A 25,506-nucleotide genomic window follows, 5' to 3' on the forward strand; every position below is an offset into this window, starting at 1 on the left:
GCAAGAACCTGTCCCATTTAAACGGGTCAGAAAAATGTTGCAAATCTGTGGTCATGACTTGAAACCTGGTTAACAAAAAGGCTGATGTGATTGGATGGGAAATAACAAGCACAATAGTCTTTACTACACTAAATATCCTCAACCCGTCTTGCTCGTGTGCTGCTAGAGCGCCCTCTGGTGGCTGGAAATACCCATTCAGATTCAGAAAACTTTAGTTATCCCGGTGGAGCGAGTGAGGAAGTCTATAAATGAGCTGCATCACTCTACAAGCTGCGGGGTGGGGGGGTAGCGGCTCGTACTTTCGGACGCTTGATCGTTAGGTCACGTGGGATTTGTGTTTTTGCGCACACTAAGTTTTAGTGAATTGTTTTCTCTTAATTATTCCAATTGTTTGGTGTTTGAAACATGGGAAAAAATGAGATATCCTTATGAAGCCACGTCAAACAAGGCTGGTCAGAATTGCCAGTGTGAAATGGGTTGGATGGATTCAAACAGAGGAGTGTACCTTTGCAGGGCTGGGAAAGTTCTGGAGTACAAGTATCTGTAATTGCTTTAGTTTATTGTGTCAAGTGGCTGTTGAATCCCCATGGCAACACAGAAGCTTCTAACCTCTTACAGATTTGTCCTTTGAGATTTGCAATGGCAAAGATCAATATTTACATTTTTCTTTGTACTCCAGTGCACTCACCGATCAAGCAAATGGCTCCTGAAGTCGCTCAATCAGAGGTGTGTTCGCTCTAAGAAGCAGGAGCCAATTAGAAAGTCTCTTCTCATTAACTTTAGAAAAAAAACTATTGTGTCTATGGATGAAAGGTAGCCAGCAGAAGCCCCCAAAAGGTCTTTATCTCTGGACAAAATTAAGCACAGCAAATTCTGTTAGGAGAAGAAAACCCTCCATCCCCAGGGCAAAACTTCCTATTACGGGTGTTCCTGCACTCATCAGTGTGTCAGCTCAGCTGAAATGTGGTCACTTCTTTGCATTCTCAATGGTCTTTAGCAAGCTGGCTGACCCCTTACAGATGCACCAGGACAGGACAGGACAGGACAGGACAGGACAGGACAGGACAGGACAGGACAGGACATTCTCTGGGGATGTCTGGCCATCAAAGCTCTGATGGCAATCAATAGTTGTCATTAATCAATAGCAAAGATCGATCGATCAGGGACCAACTGTGCAGGGGCCCTGCTAACAGTCTCCTATGTGCTTCTCCATTCACCATCTGTGTGTGTGAGTGTGTGTATTAAAAACACTCATTTGCATCGTGGACATACAGGAGCAGAGAAACCCGGCAGCCTGCTCATTCATCTCATCCACTGCTCCGCCCTCATTCCCCCCCCACAATCTGCGTCACCTTGGCCGGTGTGAATGGTTCTGGTCCCGCTGGTCCACCTGTCGCTTGTCCAGCCTGAGGCTCCTGGCCAGCGTAGCCACACATCACAAGGCCTCAATTACATTGCTATTACACAAGCGTTGCTTCCACACTCTCTCCTTTATGCCTTCATCTCCGTTCACCTAATCCATCTCTGGAGGGCTGTGGCACTAACACTGCACGAGTTTATCCCTCCCTCATTTTTATCCACCCCCATTAACAGGCATCCATTGTGATGTACCATTATTACAATTCCATGTTCCAGTACTGGTCGCTATGAATGCATGGAGAGAGACACTCACCATAACAATGGAACCTGCAACAGAATCAACATTTTTTCAGCAAATGTTAGAAGAACTTGTTCTTTCAGTACAAACCCCTGAAAATCATACAGACCCACGTAAAGTGTTATAAATCTAATGACATCTGATGACAAGTCTACCATGTGTCTTTTAGCCCAAGTCAAATACACAAAAGCTATAGTGCCACTGGTGGCAGCCCTATTCTGGGCCAGATTAATGGTTCTTTAGCAACAGCTTATGAAAGCCTGACTGTCAAGGTTTCGTTGCTTAAAAAAACCATCACTGGATCCTGACGTATTAGCAAATTACAGCCCGATATCCAACCTTCCGTTTATCTCTAAAATTCTTGAGAAGGTTGTGGTGACGCAGTTACTGGAGCACCTGCAGAGAAACAGCCTGTTTGAGATGTTTCAGTCAGGCTTTAGAGCTCATCACAGCACAGAAACGGCACTTCTTAAAGTTACTAATGATCTTCTCATAGCTTCAGATCATGGACTGGTCTCTATGCTGGTTCTGCTGGACCTCAGTGCTGCTTTTGATACAGTTGATCACAGCATCCTGCTACACAGACTGGAACATGTGATTGGGATTAAAGGGACAGCACTAGACTGGTTTAGATCATATTTATCTGATAGATACCAGTTGGCTCATGTCCATGGTGTTCCCTCCTCATACAGTAGGGTTAGCCATGGAGTTCCTCAAGGTTCTGTACTTGGACCAATCCTCTTCACCTTGTACATGCTTCCCTTAGGAAACATTATTCGGCAGCATGGGATAAATTTTCATTGTTATGCTGATGACACTCAGCTTTATTTTATTCAATTTATCACACATTAAAACAGTCTCCAGAAGTGGCTTTTTTCACTTGAACATCACAAAGATCAGGAAACTACTGACCCACCATGATGCTGAAAAGTTAGTCCATGCATTTGTTACTTCCAGGCTGGACTATTGTAATTCTTTATTATCAGGGTGTCCAAACAACTCTTTAAGAAGCCTCCAGTTGATCCAAAATGCTGCAGCCAGGGTTCTGACAGGTAGTGAGACCTCTACTTACAAACGTCTCTACATGTGAATTTTTGAGGTTATGAAGCGTCTCAATGGGAAAATATTTCCTCTTGTAACGAAGAAAATTTCAGGATACGAAGGTCAAAAATACGCTACCGCTGCTACTTGCGGCTCGCGGAGTTTAGTGAACACAACCTTGCTTGTAGTTGCTCTGCCATTGGCTGTCGCCTAGCATTTTCCTGTCATCCCATTGGCTAGGAGGGACGTCAATCTGTACAAGTTTGTGTGTATCCCAGCGTCGCCTTCGTTTCACTTTTATTTATTGTGGGTGTTCGTATGTTTGTCCATTAGATGGCAGTGTTACCACAAGTGTTAACGTTCATTGCTAGTAATGATGGCTAATGTAAGATTAGCCTGTAATAAAGTTCATTTTGTTCCTGGAGAAGCCTTGCACTGAATTCCTACATTTATTGTGCGGTGATCTAATTGTAACATGTATTTGTTACATGTTTTGATGCATTTTTATGATTTATAAAAAAAAATTATGTTCAAATTTTTGGGTGCTTGGAACGGATTAGGGCATTTACATGGAAAACACGTCTCTACTTACGTGATTTTCAGGTTACAAAGCAACTTCTGGAATGAATTAAATTTGTAAGTAGAGGTCCCACTGTATTGAAAAAAGAGATCACGTAACTCCTGTACTCGCGTCTCTTCATTGGCTGCCCGTTAAATTTAGAATAATTTTTAAAACCCTTCTTTTGACCTACAAGGTCCTCAGAGGCCTAGCTCCATCCTACCTGGAGGAGCTAGTGACACCTTACCAGCCCAATAGACCGCTCCGCTCTCAGAATGCTGGTCTACTTGTGGTTCTCAGAGTCTCTAGGAGTAGAATGGGGGGCCGAGCATTTAGCTACCAGGCCTCCCTGCTATGGAACCAGCTCCCTGTCCAGGTACGGGAGGCTGACTCCATCGCTGCTTTTAAGATCAGACTTAAAACCTACCTCTTTGAAAAAGCTTATTGTTACTAAGTCTGCAGTTCCAGTTATTATCATAGACAGACAAACTATCATACTTAGGGGGTCGTCTAATCATTAGGTTAACAACTTAGCTACGCTGTTATAGGCCAAGGCTGCCGGGGTGTAGTTTGTGTAGTTTTTCTGCCCCCCCCCTTCTGTATTCATTTACAGGTATCGCCGCCTTCGGAGCTGCGTGATGACCTCCGGCTCTGCTGAACCACTCGGCCGGCGGCTTGCATAAATAGTGTATTTTTGTATGTGTTTCTGTGGTCTGTGCCTCTCCTCTCCTCTCCATTCTATCATCTACCTGTCCTCCACCCTCTCCTCTCTCTCTACCCAGCCCCCCATCAGCAGGAGGGTCCCCCTACATGAGCCTGGTCCTGCTCAAGGTTTCTTTCTGTTAAAGGGGAGTTTTTCCTTGCCACTGTTGCTTGTCTGGGGTTAGGCCCTGGGATTCTGGAAAGCGCCTTGAAATTTTGATTGTATAAGACGCTATATAAATAAAGATTGATTTGATGATTTGATTCCAACAAAACTGAGGTCATTGCATTTCACCCCAAACTCCTTCAGATGGATTATCTCTCATTATTAAACTAGAGGGAATCTTCGTAGCCTCTCACCTGTGAGGAACTTCTTGTTATTATTGGTGTTGACTGACACAAGCCCGTTGAAGCCCACTTGCATGTCAACGAGTACTCACTTATCTGGCCTCCCAGGTACCTGGAGGCGAAGGCGACATTTGTTAGCACTCTGGATCTGTTCTTCTTTGATGCGAATAAGCCTCTGCAGGGCCAGACACCAGTCCTGGGCCACGGTGGTGTTCAAGTTCTACAACAAAGACGGAGAGACGTGCACAGACATTTAACAAGCATACAGCAGGTGCCAGGTAGAACAATGCATGCAGAACAACCGCTTCAGCTCTTTAATGCACTGTGGCTGGCGTTCATGTGCGTTACAACAACATCGTTAGCCTAAACCATCAGGCCTATTCCGGAGTTTGAGGATTGGCCAAATGGTGAATTTGAACTAATCTTGTGTGTGAACATGAAAGGTTTTTATTCTTTGCTCTACGATGAGCTTGTAGCTTGTCTACGGTGTCTGGCGGCTGTTGCTGCTGATAAATCAATTTAAATGGGTGAAAAATGAAGACTCTTCTTGGGTCCATTCAGTGTAAAGTGGTAAAGGTGTTAGCGTGAGCCTGAAGAGCCCTTTGGTGATTGTTGGAGAGCACGCTCCCCACAGGCGCTTTCAAGGCTTTAGTGGCACACCGCTGGCGCATGTCCTGGTTTTAGGCACTGCTGCTTTTTTTTTGCAAAATAGTAAAACAGCATTTCTGCCAACTGTGTCAGAGGGTGACATGTTGTCTAATACTGTAGCACCATTTTTAAAGTTTGAACCTGTGCGTTTGAGAGGCACACCGCTGAGCTTGTATCCCAACTAATGGCCAAATTGCCAATTAAAGGGAAGCGAACTGAAACTGGAGAGACTTCGCCAAACAAAAATCTCCATTTGCCCTGAATTCAGCGATTTAAATGACTCTTGAAGCTCGACTTGGTTTTCTCTCCCTCAGTGGATCTCTTGATCGTTCTCAGGCTATAAGAGATGGGCATTTCATACCCATCTTGGCATTTGGAGATTCAGCTCGATCGTCAATGTGCTCTCTTTCAAACAACAGCACGCTAAAGGGGTCAGTGCAGCTTGAGTAGCATCCAGTTGTCTGGCCTTCAGTTTTCCGCTCCAATGCTCCACCAATAAGAAATGAGCAAACACCTGGTACATCCCCTGTAACGTGCCCACAAGAAGAGTGACGTCCTCCACAACCGAAAGGTCATGTTGCAGTTCCTGCAGCTCCTGGTAGAGTCGCGGAGGCCCCATGAAGTTTCTACCTAAGGAAATGAGAAAACATATCACCTTAGTCTGCAGGGAAGATCTCTCCTGGACATAAATCCAGCTGGAGGGTTTTTAGTGGCTGCATGGAAAATAGTGTGTAAAACCGCTCTTATTGGTGTGCCATTTTAAACCCCTAGCAATCTTATATTGACAGCTAATTATTGCCGATCCACACCATGACAGCAGTGGGAAGAGTCTAATAAGTTCCGAAGGTAGACTTGGCATCCAGAGAGACATGAAGGCAGAATCTAAGGAAGTGTTGGGCGGGATTGTTCATCTAATAGCTCCCGTGGGGCTACTGGACTCTGCATGAGAATGAACCAAGAACAAGAGCAATGCCTCAAAGGAGTTGCTGAACCCATGGGCCCCAGCACCTGCTGATGGCACACAGTAGCTATATGAATGTCCACCAGACAACAGCTAAATAGTGTCCACAGCCAAAAGTCACATGGATCTAAATCAGACTCTGCAGAGTTAGAAGGCCATCTGGCATTGAACTCCAAAAGCCCTGAGAAATTTCTCCCTGTTTGCCTTGTGGTTGCTGGGAGGACAGAAGCATTTTCCAACTGAATGAAAACTGACACTATTTCATGTTATACATAATTATGCTGTACAACGGCGAACATTTGTTCTAATTTTTCAAAGTCTCAAGAGCGCCCATATTTTTTTTTAAAAGAATGAATTTTACATTTCCCAACAAATTAAGAATAATATATTTGACAGAGCTCTGTGGCTCTGGAGACCTGCTGCTCCCATCACACAAATCAGAAAATGCACACAACACCCGAGAAATTGAAAAAAAGGGATACCATCCGGGATATGGACGATGGGCTTAAAAATCACATCATACTGCTTGTAAAGTGAGGTTTTGATGAATTATGGTTAAGGAGAAATCGATAATTAGACCCTTTTTCAATGCTACAAATGGAAATGAGACGTGGTGTTAAATTGCAGGAGTTTATGTTGTGAATGTAAATGTTTTCTCAGTGCACTCGTAGGCTGTATCACTGCCTCAGGGAAAAAACAGGCCAACGGAGGTTAAGGCCAGACAAAGAGTATTAAAGACCTTCTGGAATACTTCCTGAAGGGAACACGGGTCAAATGGAAAAGCCTGATGGAAAGTTCTGTGGCTGAAGCCTCTGATGTCACACTGCTGAGTGAAGTGAAAGGAAGTGAAGCCTGCACGTCTCTAAGAGAATTTCCATTTGGGCTTTCTGTATAGAACAGTAACAATGATGACACCATGTTGGAAAATGTAATACAATAGAAAAATAGAGATAGAATAATTACACATAGATGTCCTGATCCAGTGCTCGTTGTGGAGGGCATTTAAAAGAGTTTGTTGACAGCAAAGGCAGAGAGAAGACTGTATTAAGAGCAAACCTCAAATGATCCCGCTAGTTTGAGGAAAAGTTTTGGCCCCAAACTACCTGAGAGCACCAAGAGGAAAACCCAATCCTGTGGGAATTGAACCAACTCTCAAAACAGGAGCTGCTTTCCAAGCATGACATGGGGATCTGTGAAGAAGGCCCCATTAATATTTAAGTCAGGAGCAGGAACGGTGAAAAAGCTGCACCGCTCCACCCTGGCAAGGCTTTTCATCTCCAGCGGATTTCTCTGGGAACTCATCATCATGTGTTAGCCTAAGTTTAGTGACGGAGCGCCGCTGTTTCAACCGGAATGCCACCTACTGCTACCAGCTCTCGATTTGAGCCTGCAAAGGGAAGGGATAGTCTCTAGGTTGATGATGTTTGTGGTCTATCAGAGAGTGATAGAATCACAGTAATCCAAATTCCTGCATTAGGGACATTACAGAAACTGCACGTGGAGGACTCGGAGCTGGACTAAAATTGGCCCAGAGAACTCAGAAGGAGGTGGGACCACCACCACCAGCTACCTCGGTTGTTAGTGGATTTGTGAAAGCACGTGGACGGCTGTTTCCAGGCGGCCTGCTGTGGTAGCGACCGGTACGAACCTATCGAGTTATGGCGAGGTAGTGTTGGCACGCCAAGATCACCGCCATGCTGAATCAGATGGTATGAGCAGTGCGCCAAGTATCGACATGTACAGTCGCCCACTGCTGCTGTTGATTTAGCGTGGCTGCTGCTGCCATGGCGGCTAACTTCTTCATGCATTGTCATGGTGTGACGTAAAAAGTCAACTGGTGTGGCCCCAGAACAATAGAGTAAACCATTGCAAATGGTCTCTTTTCTGTTGTTGTTTGTCCTACCTGAGAGGCAGGCGCCTCCTGGCCATTTGGTGCCACTCTGCGGGAACAGGGTCTCTTTGTTCTGAGAGCCCTCCTGCCCCACCTCCACCACCTGCACCTGTTGTATCGGGGCGCTCCATTTCATGGTGTACTTGGGGCCAATGGGGACCAGACTGCTGATATCTGGAGGACTTCTGGCAAAGAAAGAAAACAAATGGGTGAAGAAGACTGCACATGATCTACAAAAGCTTCAAGTGTATAAAACCAGGTTCAAAATTGGCAGCTGGAACGAAGCTGATCCACTAACCAGGTGCCCCGAGGACTGGATATTTCAGTTCAGCAAAATGACGCAGGCAGAATACAGACAGATGATCCGAGGACACAAAAAAACTGGGCGGAGAAGATGCCAATTCAGTAGTTGGATTTCTAACAACAATGCGATTTAACAAACGGAAAAGTGGCTGCAGTCGGTGCTTTGGGGTTCACACTGGCTGCGGGTACCCAGAATCTGCCAGACGTGTCAACACCTTTGGTCAGAAATAAAAAGAGACACCATCTATGCAGCAGGGCCATTTTGAAGCTGCTGATGACCTTCAGGCTGATTTAAAGGAGCCATTCCACAGAAATTCCTCGCCTTCTCCTGCATCTGGATCGCAACTGTGCACCATCATAGTTAACACAGTCCTCAGAGAGTAGTTTTTCAATGCGTCTTCATGACGACAGCTGGTAGAACATGCATTAAATAGAGTGGTTTGCACCACTTTTCTTTCAAAAATTGCACATGGAATCACAGAGGACACACCCAGTAATAGAACCTGCAATTTTCTTAGTTTCGAGATGTAATCTCTCCACCTAGTCCTGGGTTGTCACCCAACATTGATGGCCATAGGTGAGGATTGGGACGTAGATCGACCGGTAAATCGAGAGCCTTACCTTCCGGTTCAGCTCCTTCTTCACCACGACGGATTGGTTAAGCGCCCGCATCACTGCTGACGCGGCTCCGATCCGCCTGTCGATCTCACGTTCCATCCTACCCTCACTTGTGAACAAGATCCTGAAATACTTGAACTCCTCCACCTGGGGCAGGACCTCCTTCCCAACCGGGAGAAGGCACTTTACCTTTTTCCGAGCGAGGACCATGGACCATGGACTGGACGTGGAGGTGCTGATTCGCATCCCTGCCGCTTCACACTCGGTCGCGAACCATCCCAGCATTTGTTGGAGGTCCCTGTTCGATGGCGCCAGAAGAACTACGTCATCCGCAAAAAGCAGCAATGAGATCTTCTGCCCACCGAACTCGACACCCTCCACTCCCCGGCTGCGCTTAGAAATTCTGTCCATAAAGGTTATGGACAGAACCGGTGACAAAGGGCAGCCCTGGCGGAGTCCAACCCTCACTGGGAACGAGTCCAACTTACAACCAGCTATCCGGACCAAGCTCCTGCTCCTTTGCTACAGGGACTGGACGACCATTATCAAGGGACCTTCCGCACCATAATCCCGGAGCACCCCCCACAGGATGCCCCTGGGGACCCGGTCATAAGCCTTTCACAAGTCCACAAAGCACATGTGGACTGGTTGGGCAAATTCCCAACTCCCCTCAAGCACCCCAGCAAGGGTAAAAAGCTGATCCGTGGTTCCACGACCGGGTCGAAACCCGCATTGTTTCTCCTCGATGAGAGGTTCTACTATCAGTCTAATCCTATTTTTCCAGCAACCTGGCATAGGCTTTCCCAGGGAGGCTGAGGAGTGTGATCCCCCTATAGTTGGAACACACCCTCTGGTCCCCACTCTTGAAAATAGGGACCAACACCCCAGTCTGCCAGTCCAAGGAACCCCCGATGTCCACGCTATGTTGCAGAGGCTTGTCAATCGGGACAGCCCTACAAGACCAGAGCCTTAAGATACCCCAGGCGGATCTCATCCGCTCCTGGAGCTCCGCCGCCAGGCAGCTGTTTCACTACCTCGGCAACTTCCGCTCCGGAAATTGGATGGTCCACCTCCTGGTCATCCGCCTCTGTTTCACATTGAGGATACGTGTTGGTAGGATTGAGGAGCTCCTGGAAGTATTCCTTCCATGGCCGGATAATTGCCCCAGGAGACGTCAGCAGCTCCCCACGCACACTTAACACGGTGTGGGCGAGTTGCCGCCTGCCGCCCCTAAGGCGCCAGACAGTTTGCCAGAATTTTCTCGGAGCAGACCGAAAGTGTTCCTCCATAGCCTCACCGAACTCCTCCCATGCCCGAGTTTTTGCCTCCGCGACTGTCACGGCCGCAACCCGCTTAGCCAAACTGTACCGGTCAGCTGCTTCTGGAGACCCACAGACCAGCCATGACCTGTAGGCCTCTTTCTTCAGCCTGACGGCTCACCTCTGGTGTCCACCATCGGGTACGGGGATTACCGCCACGACCAGCACCAGTGGCCTTGCAGCCACAGTTCGCGACAGCTGCCTCGACAATGGCGGAGCTGAACATGGCCCATTCAGACTCAATGTCCCCTACCGCCCTTGGAACGCGATCAAAGCTCTGTCAGAGGTGGAAGTTGAAGACCAGCCTGACAGGTTCCTCCACCAAGCATTCCCAACGGACCCTCATTAAGCGTTTGGGCCTGCCAGGTCTGCGTGGTGGCTCCCCCCACATGATCCAACTCACCACCAGGTAGTGATCAGTTGACAGCTCTGCTCCTCTCTTCACCCGAGTGTCTAAAACATATGGCCGCAGATGAGCTGACACGACTATGAAGTCAATCATTGACCTACGGCCCAGGCCGTCATGGTGCCAAGAGCACCGATGAACAACCTTATGCTCGAACATAGTGTTAGTTATGGCCAAACTACGACTAGCACAAAAGTCCAATCACTGAACACCACTCTGGTTCTGATCGGGCACACGATTCCTCCCAATCACGCCCTTCCAGGTCATGCTGTCATTGCACACGTGAGCGTTGAAATCTCCCAGCAGCACGATGGAGTCCCCAGTTGGGACACTGTCCAGCGTCCCTCCTAGATCCTTTAAAAAGGGCGGGTATTCTGAACTATTGTTTGGTGCATACGCACAAACAACCGTCAGAATCCGTTCCCTGACCCGAAGGTGCAGGCAACCCTTTCGCTTGACCGTGAGAACCCCTACGTCGAACTAGAGAGTCTGGGGGTAAGCAAAAAGCCCACCCCCGCTCTCCGTCTCTCACCCTGAGCAACTCCAGCGTAGAAGAGTGTCCAACCCCCCTCAAGGACTTAGGTTCCTGAGCCGACGCTATGTGTGGAGGTGAGGCCGACCATATCTAGTCGGTAGCGCTCAACCTCCCCCACAAGCTCCAGCTCTGTCCCTGCCAGAGATATGACATTCCATGTTCCAAAAGCCAATTTCCATAACCGAGGATCGGACCACCAAGGCCTCTGCCTTGGTCCGCCGCCCAATCCACACTGCACCGGACCCTTCATGTTCCTCCTGCGGGTGGTGGTCCACTGGAGACGGGAGCGTCCACGTAGCTGGTTCGGGCTGGGCCCGGCCGGGCCCCATGGACATAGGTCCGGCCACCAGGCGCTCACCATCGAGCCCCAGCCCCAGGGCTGGCTCCAGGGTGGGGCCCCGGTAACCCTCCGGCTTCCCTTTTAAATTTTCTTAGTTTGCTCTAGCAAATTAGAACTCTTTGTTTGGTCTTGGATCAGGCCCCTAAAGTTTTCGTCTATTTTTCTTGTATTAATCCGACTTTAAGTGGACATTACAGAAACAGCAAGGTGGTCATTTAATGCTTTTTATAGAGACAGCTCGCTCTGAAATGGACGTTTTGGAAATGATGGCACAATGAAGGAAGCAGAAAAAATGACCTGTCATTACTTAGCAGGGAGAAGAGAAAGGCCCTTCAGTGACATCTTGGAGGAGCTTTGCAAACATTTCTTTTCTTTCTGAGACAGTAAAGGGACTAATAATACCTCTGATTAATACCTCTGGCTGCCACACGAGACAGAGAAAAGCAGCTCAAGCTAGATTCAAGTCATTCTGATCAACCACCAGTCGCTGTAGTTGGGAATTCTACCATCCGTTTAAAGCTGATGAAGCTCTCTGGACATCTGATCGTGCTGAAAGACCTCAGATTTTTCTTTGTATCTGGTAGTTTGCTGAAATAGCCTCACGAATCCCACAACATCGCCTCTGATCTTCTTACCAACTAATACGGTAAGTGCTGCCAACATACAACCAGGATCAAACCATTAATGTAAATCCTTTAATTAAGCACGATTTAAGGTGCAAAAAATATAATATTTTTTTCTATTCACCTTCACTATTTTAAAGTTTGAGCAGAAAAGACATAATCTTCTGCATTTAGCTTGATTTGTTCAACTAAAGGGACTTACTTGACATTTATGTTGGCACAGACAAGCACATCTTCAAAGAGGAAGACTTTTCTCTCCTTTGACTTCAGGACTTGTCCCCGCTCACCATACACAGTTTCAATGAGGGTCTCACAGAGGATGAGAGAACCCTGTTCCAGGTTCAGTTGCTAAAAGGTACATGGAAAAAAGATCAAAGGTGGAGGAGAACATGTTAAAAAAGCCACATCCACCAGAGTGCACAGTCACAAGGGCACGTTTGGAAAATCACACATCACTTTCTACACTGCGTGCACAAGTAGGAGGCATGATGTCTTTCTGCTTCATGTTGCCCTAACCCTAACCCTGTCCTAACCCTCACCCTGTTCGAGCCCTATCCCTAACCCTTTCCTAACCCTAACCCTCTCCCTGACCCTAACGCTTTCCTAACCCAGACCCTGTCCTAACCCTAACTCTATCCTAACCCTGTCCTATCCTTCACCCTAACACTGTCCTAACTCTAACCATGTCCTAGCCCTAACCCCTATCCCTGTACTAACCCTAACTCTGTACTAACCTCTAACCCAACCCTGTACAAACCCTAACCCTGTACTAAACCCAACCCTTTTGTAACCCCTAACCCTGTACTAACCCCTAACCTCTAACCCTGTACTAACCTCTAACCCTGTACAAACCTCTAACCCTGTACAAACCTCTAACCTTAACCCTGTACTAACCCTATCACTGTACTCACCCCTAACCCTGCGCTAACCCTGTACTAACCCTAACCCTGCACTAACCCTGTACTAACCCTAACCCTGTACTACCCCTAACCATGTACTAACCTCTAACCCTGTACTAACCTCTAAGCCTAACCCTGTACTAACCCTATCACTGCACTAACCCCTAACCCTGTACTAACCTTAACCCTAACCCTGTACTAACCTCTTACCTTTTGTAACCCCTAACCTCTAACCCTGTACTAACCTCTAACCCTGTACAAACCTCTAACCTTAACCCTGTCCTAACCCCTAACCCTGCAATAACCCTGTACTAACCCTAACCCTGTACTAACTTCTAACACTAACCCTAACCATGTACTAACCTCTAACCCTGTACTAACCTCTAAGCCTAACCCTAACTACAGAGCTCTTTGTCAATTCAAAATGTTAACAAACCCTCAAACCTGAATATTGAAGTAGTAAATGTGAAGTTTGGGCTTTCTTAAGACAATATCTACATGTACGCCATTACTAGGCAACTAGTGGTGTGCAGAGTTATTACGCAACTAAATGAAAAACAAAGATTTTCCCGCCTCACTTGTTTATTTTACACCTGTTAAAGTGAGAATCATAAACGAATGCAAAATTTAAAAATAAACATTTTGGAAATTTAAAAGAAAACCTTTTCAAGGAGTTTGGGGTTAGGGTTAGTAGTTAGGCGTTAGGGTTTAGGGGGTTAGGTGTTAGGGTTTAGGGGTTAGGTATAGTCAGTTAGGGTTTAGGATTGGAGTTAGGGTTAACCTAACCATCTTGAAGGCCTTTACTGGCCAGTGATGAAGGGTTGTCTTGCATAAAATTCTTCTTGAAAATGCAGATTTTTTTCCTGTACCACTGCTTGAAGAAAGATTGAGATGAGGTCTGAGAGTTGATTATGTTCCATTTTCAACCTGAAAAGGTCCCACTAGCTCATCTTTAACACTACCTACCCATACCAGTACCTTTACCTTGCTGGTGTCTGAATCAAAGTGGAGCTCTGCGTCTAGCACTGATCCAACCATGGGCCTGTCCATGTGGTTGGTTGGACCAGAGTCATTGAGTTATTTTCATCTCATCAGTCCACAAAATCCTTGAAAAATCTGTCCAGAGATTTCTTGGCCAATTCTGAATGTTTCAACCTATGTGTCTTGTCCACAGGTGGTCGGGGTTCAGCCTCTCATCCCTCTACCATGTCTCCAAGTACTGAACACCTCGTGCTTCTTGATGCTCCATGTCGGTTGCAGTTGTGAAATAGGGCAGCACTGGAGGATAATGGGTTCCTGGTAGTTTCATGCCTGATTTTTCTCAAATCCCTGAGTTGAGGAATCTGCCAAATAATTAGGCACACCTTGATGTAAGGTGTTGATTTCCTTGGGCCACACCCACTCGTTACACGAATACACATCACCTGATATGCATTACATCCAATAAGCATTCAAGTTTATACAGGTTGGAGTTCAAAATTAAAATGATGACATGGTCAAAATAATGCCTCATAATTGTGCACGCGGTGTAGATTTGCAAGACTTTTATGCTGTTGAAGGTCATTCGCACACATGTGATCTACAGTTACACCTCACATCCTAACCCCTATAAAACTCTGTTAATGGCCCGTGTGAAGACAAGACTGAAAAAATAATGTCTCTCTCCGTTATGTGTCTGGCAGCGCTGTAGTGAAGGGCGGCAGCTCACGTGTCCACTCAACAGGAAATGACTCATGCAACACAATTAGGGAGTCATTAGTCCCAGTGGAAGAGCCTTTTGATGGCTACAAAACAGAGAGCCTCAAGACACTGCTCAAGCTATTTTCTGGAGCAACAAAAAGCCCAAATTACACTGAATTGTGTGTGTGTGTGTGTGTGTGTGTGTGTGTGTGTGTGTGTGTGTGGGAGAGAGAGAGAGAGAGAGAGAGAGATGGAGAGAAAATAACACCCTGTTTACCCGAGAACAGCCTGTTGGTGACGGCATCATTATAAACTTGTGACATTTTCACATACACAGACAACAACATGGAAAAAATTCACCATTTTCACCTCAAAGGTTGTCGTGTAAACAGGGTCTAAAAAAAGGGAATAAAGAGACAAAGTCAGATCAGGAAGAGGAGAGTGTCCAGTGGAGTGAAAGAGGAAGCGTGACACAGACAAAGCCAGGAGGGGGGCCAGTGACAGGGTGAACAAGATCACTCTCTTACAGCTTCCAATTAAATGTCTCATTAACGGCCTAATTATTCTCATTCAGAGGAGCGTTTGTTCAAGTGTACAGTGGCAGTGCAGTAATTCGGTGTGGTAATGAATGATAGCAGGCATTATTTCTGTAAGATTATTGCTCCAAATAAAACCACATTCCTGGATTTGTGTGCAGGAATATTAGAGGTGAGCAGTAGTAACAAGGCGATAACAGAGTTACGTGAGTTTGTGATGTGCACGGACAGCGGAAGGCAGTCACCTTACTGAGCAGGCGGTCACTGACGCTGCGTGCTAGCTGTTGAGTTTCTGCAATCTGGTCGGCCACTCGTTTCTGCTCGTTCAACTTCTCCGCGAGCATCTCTAATTCTGTCAGAGCAAGCTGCAGGGGCAGGCGATCCACGTGGCCCTTTGGGGTGTTCTTCAGCATGTCCTGGCCAAAATGGTTGGGGGAAATGATTGGAGAAAAGAAACTAAAGTAGCAAGTTCACAACATCTAATTGGCTGGAGGCCTTGTCTTTCTTATGCTACCACTGCTATGGCTAGCTTGGCTATAGTTGCTCTGCAGCTGTGACCCAAAAAAGATGCTTCTCAGTTCAGTCCCAGTATATTTTCATTACTGAAGAAGAAAATGAAATGACAATTTAGTACCTGCAGGAGTAAAATGAACTGTGGAAACCGCTGAATGGGCTTCACCATCAGGCCATACAGGGTGATCCGGTCAACACTGGATGCCTGCTTTCTCTGGACACAAAAGAGGGTGAAACTTTGAAGAAAGGTTGTGGAAATAGAAGCAGATATGTGACTGGTATACAATAAGAGAAGCCTCTATCAAAAATCCTTCAGCCTCAGCAGATTTTAATTTCATGCTTATGCTTCATGTATTGAGGTGGCTACAGGTCAGGGGAGAATTGTCTCCATTACTATTGCAGAAAGACAATATTAAAAGTAATAACTCGAGCAGTCGGGGACACAAGCATCACGTAAATACGCTTAGAAGATAAGACACCCTTGCAACTATAAAATGATGACAGTGATCATGTGAGGGATGAAATAACTTCCTGTGAAGAAAGTCTTATAAACCTGTGTGATAAATCAGAGCAGAGGCCATTGTAGAAGCTTACCTCATTTATGATATTAATCAATATCCAAATGTCATTGTGAAGAGTGTAGCTCAAGAATCGTCGTTGCCTGCTCGCTGGTGCATTTACACCCTCATCGTGTTACATTTCAAGGGGAACAGTAGTGATTCTCTGGTGTATCTGAGGTTACAAAAGCTCTCCGTTGTGGGATTCGTCTCACACTATGAGGGAAGAATGCTGACTCCTGCAACACCAGCGGGTTCTAAACCATTTTCATCCACACCCGAGTCCACCTCTGGTCAGGCAAAGCACTTTCATACCACCTCTGAGCGCTTGGCATGGACATGTTGAGAACAGGAGTGTCATTTCGAAACAGTGTTGGTGGGGTTGGGAGCTAGCAGCACCGGGCTGTGTTTGAACATTTTTGGGCTGATAAACAGATTCCATCAGTCATTATTACTAAGAGCAGCCCCCAAACGGAGCTGGAGGAGAAATGGGCAAACAGTAAAAATGATTTTAGCCCTGTCAAAAAATAAGACGAGCTCCGGTCCAAAGGCTGCATGACTTGAAGCAGATCTTCTAGATTTTTAGGCTTCCTAATAAAGTTCCGTTTGAAAAGAAAGGCAATAATTCCTTGCCCCACTTGGCTACTTTGAACTGTTCTCAAGTGCTTTGCAAAGACCGCATCAAGAATATTGCTTCCTTGTAAATGGACCCCCAGCGAAATAGAAGGGAACTGTAGCACACCACTGAGGACCGGTTCTAGTCACTATGGCAACCACATACCGTATTTTCACGACTATAAGGTGCACCTAAAACACTGAGATTTTCTCAAAAATTGACGGTGCGCCTTATAATATGGTGCGCCTTGAGTTCCAAAATCTGCTGTGCACCTTTGGTGGGCGCACTATGGTAAACGCTCCGCCAATCAATTAGCGGCACACCTACGCATAAGGATCCCCTAAAATGGCGCCGGTCAAGCAACACGCTTATGAGGCTTACTTTAAACTGCAGGCCATCAAATATGCGGCTGAAAATGGCAATCGAGCAGCTGCAAGACATTTTAATGTAAATTAGTCTATAGTCAGAAGGTGGAGAAAACAAGAAAGTGAACGAAAGTGAGGAAGACGAAGCTGAGTTTCCACGGGAACAAAGCAAGGTGACCCGAGCTGGAAGACCGAGTGGAACAGTTGGTTGTGGAACAGTTGGATGTGGAACAGCGAACAACTGGAAGGGGCGTCTCTACTGTCACCATTCGACAAAAGGCCAAAGCGATTGCTGAAAAAATGGACATTGAGCACTTCCAAGGAGGTCCGTCTTGGTGTTTTCGCTTTATGAGGAGGCGGCATCTCTCCATACGCGCAAGGACAACTGTTGTGCAGCGGCTGCCCGCGGATTACCAGGAGAGGGTGGCCATCTTCCGCACCTACTGCCGCGACAAGATAACCGCGCCCAGCCACATCTCCAACATGGATGAGATCCCTCTGACTTTTAACATCCCTTTGACCCAAAAAGTGGAGAAAAAGGGACCAGCGATACGCACAACGGGGCACGAGAAGTCATCGTGCCCCGTGGTCACCGTGGTTCTCGGCTGCCACGGAAACAGACAGAGCGCTGGATGAGGGAAGGTGAACACTCCTTCACAAAGACTATGAGGCAGCGGCGGGCAAGTTATGCCACCATATGCGGGTGGATTGTAGATGCATGGGCTATGATACCGTCTTCATGTATTGGAAGAGCTTTCACAAAATCAACGCTGAAGCGGAACCGGTCGATGAGTCTGATTCAGATGATGAAGAAGAGGAAATCGGGATGTTGGACATTGAAATAGTGCAGCTGTTTCATTCAGATACAGAAGATGAAAATTTTGATGGTTTCGTGGCGGAAGAATGAATATTTTGTTCAACAAATGTGTCGAAACTCACCGTTTTACTTCCGTTGTCATTTTTTACTGTATGTTTTAGCATGCGCCTAATAATACGGCGCGCCTTATGTATGTTTTAAATACAGATATAGCACCCATAACTGAGACTGGGCCTTTTATTACAGGTTATAGGTCGTGAAAATACGGTACATTTGATGTCATCAAACTACCACAGGAATTTGGAATTTTGTGTGTGAAACACATGTAGTGTTGCCTGCATTTTTACCTTTTCAGCGCGCACTAACGTGCACTTTAGTACTTTGCGTGAACAGAAGTCTGCTTCTGTTCTCGTGTTGACTTTTTTCACCCATCTACTGAGAATCGTTCACGTCTACGCGTGACACGAATGTTCGATGGCAGGAAGGGGCGTAGTTAATAAAGAAATATGTTATCATTATTTATCATCGCTCTAAATAACTGTTGTTTTTTTACTCTTTTCCTGCATAAATGTCGACATGATGAACCAGCGTCTGAAAGTAGCATCGCAGACACAGCTTAGTAACACCGATAGTTTCTGTGAGCTCCTCACTCTCATAGCAACAGTGTCCCAGCAACATAGTGGCCAATGAGCTCAAGCAGCACTCAAAACTGCCACATTTCTTTCTGATAAAAACCACCTAACATGGACCAACTACATGGAACAGAACTGTGATATCTATGGAAGAAATTACAAAAATGAAAGAAATTTTTTTTTTGCCGGATGGGTGGCAACAAGCTGGGAGTGTGTGAAGAGTCAGACATGTGGGGGCACTTCATAATGTGGCCTGACGAGCACCGAAAGGCCAAGCAGCCGATTTGCCACAGGTGTCCACATCAGCATGCAGCGCTGAGAAGTGGGCAAATCACCTGCAAACCATGAGAATGATTGTAGCCGAGCTAAGGTCAGAAAAGGCTCGCAAGCAATAAGATCCCCTTCGTAGGTTACATGGGCAGCTCAAAAGCAAAAGTTTAATGATTTCAGACATAACACACAAACACACCCTCTGTTTTCTGCCTCCCCCCATGCTTAGTCTGAGCAAAGGCTGTCTGTTATGGCTTGGTCTGCTAAAGGTGTTGCATGTCCAATGGGAACAGTCTCAACACTAATCTTCTAATCATTTAAGTTCATTTTCAAGTGGGCTGAAGAGGACTTGGAGCTAAAAGATATTCAGGAATTTAATACTGTATTTCAACACAAAAGTGAAATTGATGAAAAAGTTAAACTCCTATTATATTTAGCTTCATTACGCAAAGATTGATGTGGCTAAAGTGTTCATTTCTTTGACTTTTAATGATATACAGAGTATTAAAACCCACACTTCAGTGTCTCGGAAAATTAGAATATATTAAAAAAAAAGTTCAGTCTTGGTGTCACACTCCAATTAGCCAATTAACACCAATGCTTGGGAAGGATTCCTGAGCCGTTAAATGGTCTCTAAGTGTGGTTCTGTAGGCCATACAATCCTGAGGAAAACCGCTGACTTGACAGTTGTCAAGAAGATGAACTTTGACACATTTAACAAGCAGCTAGAAACATAAAAGGTCTTTGCTAAAGAAACGATTTTTTCTCCGAGTGTCCAAGCACGTCAATGGAATGTTGAATGGGAGTGAAAATGTTTGTTACTGCAAGGTAGAGGTAAGATCTTAAGCCCGAGCCCGAGCCCAAAATGTCAATTATTACGTTCGGGTCGGCTTCTCTCTCGCAAACTTTTTTTTAAAATAAATATTTATTTATATATTATGTATACTAAAACGATGTATGGTTATTAAACTAAGGAATACTTGTTATAAAATAAATAATTTGGATAAAACAGAGAAGGCGCTGTATGGTAATTGCTATTTAACTACTAAAAAGGAGCCGCAGAGCCAGAACATGCCGTGCGCACGTGAATGCCGCGGTCCCGCCCTCTTTTTCATTGACATTTTATTTTTTCATTAAAAACAGGAAGTACACGTGAGAGTCATGGCCGTTCCTTTTAGGCACCACATGAGTGTCTTGAGTGAGTGGCTAAAGTTCCATAATGCTCTCCTCTGAATGCTTTACCTCTTCATTCCAACTCTATCACACACTAAAAAATAGTTCTAAATGTTCAGTATAGTGCATAAATCTGCAGTAGATAACCACGTCTTGAGTGGCATCTGGCATCGCACGCGAGTTGGCCTCAGCTAAACATTAAAAACAAGGAGCAGAAAATAAAATCAAAAAAATGTGTAGGCGTCACGTGTTCAGGCTCACCTTTAAGAATTCCAGAAATGCCGGTTTGGACATGCACGCCTTTTTGATGAGAGCCATGGCGTTTGTGAAATTGTTCACATAATCGCTGTAAACATCCAGCACCATGGACTTGGAAAACTGCAAAGACAAAAGGAACCAAAGGCCAGAATTTGTAACAGCAATGAAACATGATTTGGAATTTCCTCTCCAACTATTGCCTGGAGAGATAAATTAATTAGAAAAAAAATCAAGAGCAGTGCCGCGACAGTAGGGAGACATAACACACGAGGGTCAAGAAGGTCAAACAAGTCCCTCTAATGAGCAAATAATGAACACACATGTTGAGGGAGGTGGCAGCACAGCACACACAACATATTACTTCCCTCAGCAGAGTGTTACACAACTTATAACCTGAAGCTCAAATACGACAATGACTGGTTTAGAATCACAAAAGTGATTATATTCAATAACTAGACAGATGAAGAGAAGACACAACAATCTGTTGGTTTAGAGTCACAATAAAATCTAAACATATGTAACAACAACTTTAAAAGGCCATTATTAATAATGCAGAGTTGCCATTAGAATGTCTTATGACCAAGTCATATTTCTTCAGGTTGCATTCATGTTTCACACACAGCAAAGAACAAACCACACACACTGACCGAGGCAACAAACAAGTCTCCAATTTTCTCGCTGGTGTCCCATTCAGCAACACGTGACGCCAGTGCAATATGAAACATGGAGTGGCACTGTGTGATCTCCCTGATCCGATAAAATATGGGTCGGATCTTCCTGGAACTTAGTATGCGTGGGTCAGCATCCATCAGTGGGCTGTGGTACTCCTGGTGAAAGCATGAGAAAATAACCATGAGCATTTTGATTAAAACATGCTGTACTTTCTATGATGAGGGTTTATTCTTTTTGACAAGAAATCATTTCATTCTATTATAATAGAGTTTATCTTCAAATCAAAATAAGTTAAGGAATACAATAGTCACTTCTTTGAAGTCACTTGTGTGTTTTATTTCCCAACAGATCATATACCGTATTTTCACGACCATAAGGAGCACTGTATTAAAAGGCGCAGTCTCAGTTATGGGTGCTATTTCTGTATTTAAAACATACATAAGGCACACACCGTATTATTAGGCGCATGCTAAAACATACAGTAAAAAATGACAGTGAGTTTCGACACATTTATTGAACAAAATATTCATTCTTCCGCCACAAAACCATCAAAGTTTTCATCTTCTGTATCTGAATTAAACAGCTGCACTATTTCAATGTCCAACATCCCGAATTCCTCTTCTTAATCATCTGAATCGGACTCACTGACCGGTTCCGCTTCAGCGTTGATTTTGTGAAAGCTCTTACAATACATATATCATATATTATAGCCCATGCGTCTACAATCCACCCACATATGGTTCACTCTTTGTGAAGGAGTGTTCGCCTTCCGTCATCCAGCGCTCTGTCCGTTTCCATGGTAGCCAAGAACCACGGTGAACAACGACTTCTCGTGCCCCGTTGTCACCACTGTGCCGGTCCCTTTTCCGTCACTTTGTGGGTCAAAGGGATGTCAAAAGTCAGAGGGATCTCATCCATGTTGGTGATGTGGCTGGGCGCGGTTATCTTGTCGCAGCAGTAGGTGCGGAAGATGGCCACCCTCTCCTGGTTAGGGTTAGGGAAGATAGCCACCCTCTCCTGGTTAGGGTTAGGGAAGATGGCCACCCTCTCCTGGTAATCCGCGGGCAGCCGCTGCGCAACAGTTGTCCTCGCGCGTATGGAGAGATGCCGCCGACTCATTAAGTGAAAACACTACGATTGCTCGATTGCCATTTTCAGCCGCATATTTGATGGCCTGCAGTTTAAAGTAAGCCTCATATGCGTCTCGCTTGGCCGGCGCCATTTTAGGGGATCCTTACGAGTAGGTGTCCCACTAATCGATTGGCGGAGCGTTTACCGTAGTGCACCCACCAAAGGCGCACAGCAGATTTTGGAACTCCACACACAAGGCGCTCCATATTATAAGGCGCACCGTCAATTTTTGAAAAAATCTCAGTGTTTTAGGTGCGCCTTATAGTCATGAAAATACGTTAGGTCATCTGTTAAAAAGTGTTAAATGTGTCACATGGGCCAAACTCCTATGACTGGGAGCAACCCAGCATTAGCTAATCACGGCACAGAGATCCACACATAGCACCAGAAATTCATCCAATCAGCATCACCCCCTTCTAAACTTGTGTTTAAATTTGGTATAAAATGCATTGGCATTAAATACTAAACTATTTTCCAAGCACACCGACTGAGCAATTAAGAAGAGAAGACAGCGCTAGCCTAAGCTGAATCGATGTACTGAACGATTCATTTGAGAAAATTATCCACTTAAATTTAGGTTAAAAGCTTTCCGATAAAAAAAAACCTTGTTTCTTCAAGCTATATTTTTGTTTCGTGTTGGTTTTTTTTGCCGTTTTGATGAACAGCCTTGGAGAGTACAACATCCAAAATGGATTAGCATTAATTTTGTATTATTTCATGCACTTACGGCCGTTTGTGTAATACAATCATGGTTTATTCTAACATTGAGTCACATCAGGTGATTAAATCTATGAACGAATGAGGATGCATTGGGGGGCAAACAATGTCCATCCCACGTTAGAGTGAAAGACTAGACTAGCAGAAAATACAACGGTTCTCACCTGCAAGATTCTCCTGAGAGACTCCAGGTAGCTGCGCTCACTCTGAATGATAGAACCCAGGATGTGACGTCTGACGACCTGGCGAACAGCGCAGATTCAATGAGAGAAAAGGAGTCAGGCGAGAAGTTCTGCTGAACAACGACTTCCTCGCTAAAACTGTTCCTTCCTTGATAAATATTTTAAAAACCGACAGCCCCTCCAGGAGACTGCAATGTCGGTCTTGATATTCAGTGTAAGGGGGCCACGTGCACTGATGACACGGTCGAATGTGCTGTCAGTCATGGACCAGCTGTGAGGAGCACAGAAGGAGACGACCAACTTTGTTGTCATTTCCTCTCATCTCCGGCCGAATTTCTTGGACACTCAGGTAAAAGAGATGGGCTGCGAGAGCAACTGATCAATGGTGGTGACTCGAATCGGCTGGCGGGGGAGGACAGACCTTGCAGACCCTTGTGAGGGTCAGTAGGGAACATCCGGCTGAGCGCTCTGTCAAGGAGGTCTTCAACTGCCACCTCCAGGAGAACTTCTGAGGTTCGGAGGGAGGCTGGGGACATTGAGTGGACAATGCTCTCTGCCTCCATTGTTGATGTCGCAGATTAGCAGCAGCCATTCCCAAACCCAGCGCTGGAAACTGCAAATTAGGGATGCCATCAAGCTGGAAGACTTCTATTGGTCTATGTTGGCCTGTGGGGCTTCCATAGCAGTTGACCGGTACCAGTAAGCGAAGCTAGCGGCACCCGAGCTGTCCAGGAGGCAAAAGATTGCATATGGGAGATGTTCGGCGAGACCATGGAAGAGGACTATCGGGCGGCCTGGAGAAAGCTCTGTCAAAGTGTCTCCCGCCTCAGGAGGGGGGGGAGCAAAGCTCTTCTGACCTCATCATTGGCAGACGGTGAAAGGAACACTTCAGGGAGGTCCTCAAGCCCAACAAAACGCCTTCCACTGAGGATGCATGCAAGGCCAGTCTTCCCCCTCACAAAGCAACAGGTACCATATGTTGCCAGTGGCAACGTGGCAGCCATGGCCATAACAAAGTGTGTTTATGACATGTAACACACGTAACATATTTTGTTAAATATGCCACAGATTTGGGACAATCTTTATTGGCGACGATATTTATTTAGAAATATGTACACTGATTTTTCTTTAACACCACATAATGGCTAACTTTTCGAGACACGGCGCAACGTAGTTCATGAATCGTTTGTCAGCGGCCAGTAAAAATGGGACATTTTACCCATGAAACGTAGTGATGCAAGTGAAAATGTAACTGTAATGTAATTACTGAGATTAATAGAAATAAAGTGCTGAATATTGATATCGGTTCGACCTTATTAAGCAACCTTAAACTGATGAGTATCGTTAATCATTATTAATGATGCATAACTAAAGGCAAAAGAAGAGCGTATCAAAGTGGTACACTGTGGGGTGAGGGGGGTTCTCCAGGAGTTTGGGTTTGAGGTCCTATGGTAATGGATGTTCTGTCTCTGTACTTCTAGAGCAGAAGTTTGGTTCCATTGCCAGTCAAACCTGTTTCTGGTGCATGTTCTGGTCCTGTTGGCTTCATCAAGCCTGGACCTTGAAGCAGAGTTAAGTGGCTGAGATGAGGAGCGCCACCTGCAGGTCTGAGGCCATGGTTCTCGACCATAAAAGGGGTGGTTTACTCTCCCTGGGTTGGTGGAGAGGACCTTCCTCAAGGGGAGGAGTTCAATATCTCGGGCTCTTGTTCAAGATGGAGCGTGAGGCTGACACGCGGATCAGTGCACCCGCCGCAATTAAGTGGTCAGTGTACTGGACCATCGTGGTGCAGAAAGAGCTCGGGTGGGGGGAAGTCTGGGGCATCTGTGCTTAGACTAATGCCCCTGCGATCCAGCACGGATGAAGATGAGACGACATAAGACAAGACATTTTTTTCAGAGACAATATTTAGCAAAATTCCAGCCAAAGCTTGGACTAACTGCTCAATAACAAATATGAAAACATGAACTGAATATGCCGTAATATTTGCACATTGTTAAGAAAGAAGAATGAGATGGAGAAAAGAGAGATGAACAGAAAACGTAAGGTGCACCTGTTGGCTCGTCAGCCCTTGTGGCATGGAGCTAAGCTGTGGGGGAGGGTGCTTCTCCTCGGACATGACCACATCCAAGTACCCGGCATCGTCCTCCTCTTCTGTAAGACAAAAAAGGAGCTGGAGAGTAGCATCTCGAAACTGCAGAAAACCTGGGGTTCATTCATTTATTCATCAGAATGATTGCCAATAAACTCAGGAAGTCCAAATTAAAGATTTCAATACCTTCCTAAATAGCTAAAGTTAAAAGGAAATGTGCTTTTTCATTACCCATCTGATCTTTTCTCTGCAGGAAGGACACTTTACGCATGACAGCGATCTTGGTCTTCTCCAGCCCATCCTTGGTTCCACTCCTGGCTGCCTTCATGAGCTGCTGAACCTGGTCAGGCAAGTAAGAGAAGCAGATTTGTTCAAGCAGAGTTCAGAGGTCTTTGGGGATTTGACATCTGGGAGTGCTCCTCTGGAGAAAAGTGGTGCTCAGCGC

General features: G+C 45.6%; 1 protein-coding gene across 2 annotated transcripts in view; it reads right to left on the bottom strand.

Moving 5' to 3' along the window:
* The window catches only part of arhgef10la (Rho guanine nucleotide exchange factor (GEF) 10-like a), an 81,682-nt gene that overhangs the window by 39,028 nt on the left and 17,148 nt on the right, over positions 1–25,506 (bottom strand). For both annotated transcript variants that reach the window (XM_029826522.1, XM_029826521.1), the window contains 11 exons: positions 25,293–25,401; positions 25,023–25,123; positions 22,952–23,029; positions 20,915–21,094; positions 20,271–20,387; positions 15,701–15,793; positions 15,312–15,482; positions 12,154–12,299; positions 7,820–7,992; positions 5,470–5,585; positions 4,400–4,527 (listed from right to left, as the gene is read on the bottom strand). In XM_029826522.1, coding sequence (XP_029682382.1) covers positions 4,400–4,527; positions 5,470–5,585; positions 7,820–7,992; positions 12,154–12,299; positions 15,312–15,482; positions 15,701–15,793; positions 20,271–20,387; positions 20,915–21,094; positions 22,952–23,029; positions 25,023–25,123; positions 25,293–25,401 — 1,412 coding nt within the window. The remainder of the gene's footprint in view (positions 1–4,399; positions 4,528–5,469; positions 5,586–7,819; positions 7,993–12,153; positions 12,300–15,311; positions 15,483–15,700; positions 15,794–20,270; positions 20,388–20,914; positions 21,095–22,951; positions 23,030–25,022; positions 25,124–25,292; positions 25,402–25,506) is intronic.

This window comes from Takifugu rubripes, chromosome 19 (assembly GCF_901000725.2).
Source record: "Takifugu rubripes chromosome 19, fTakRub1.2, whole genome shotgun sequence".
Lineage (NCBI taxonomy): Eukaryota > Metazoa > Chordata > Actinopteri > Tetraodontiformes > Tetraodontidae > Takifugu > Takifugu rubripes.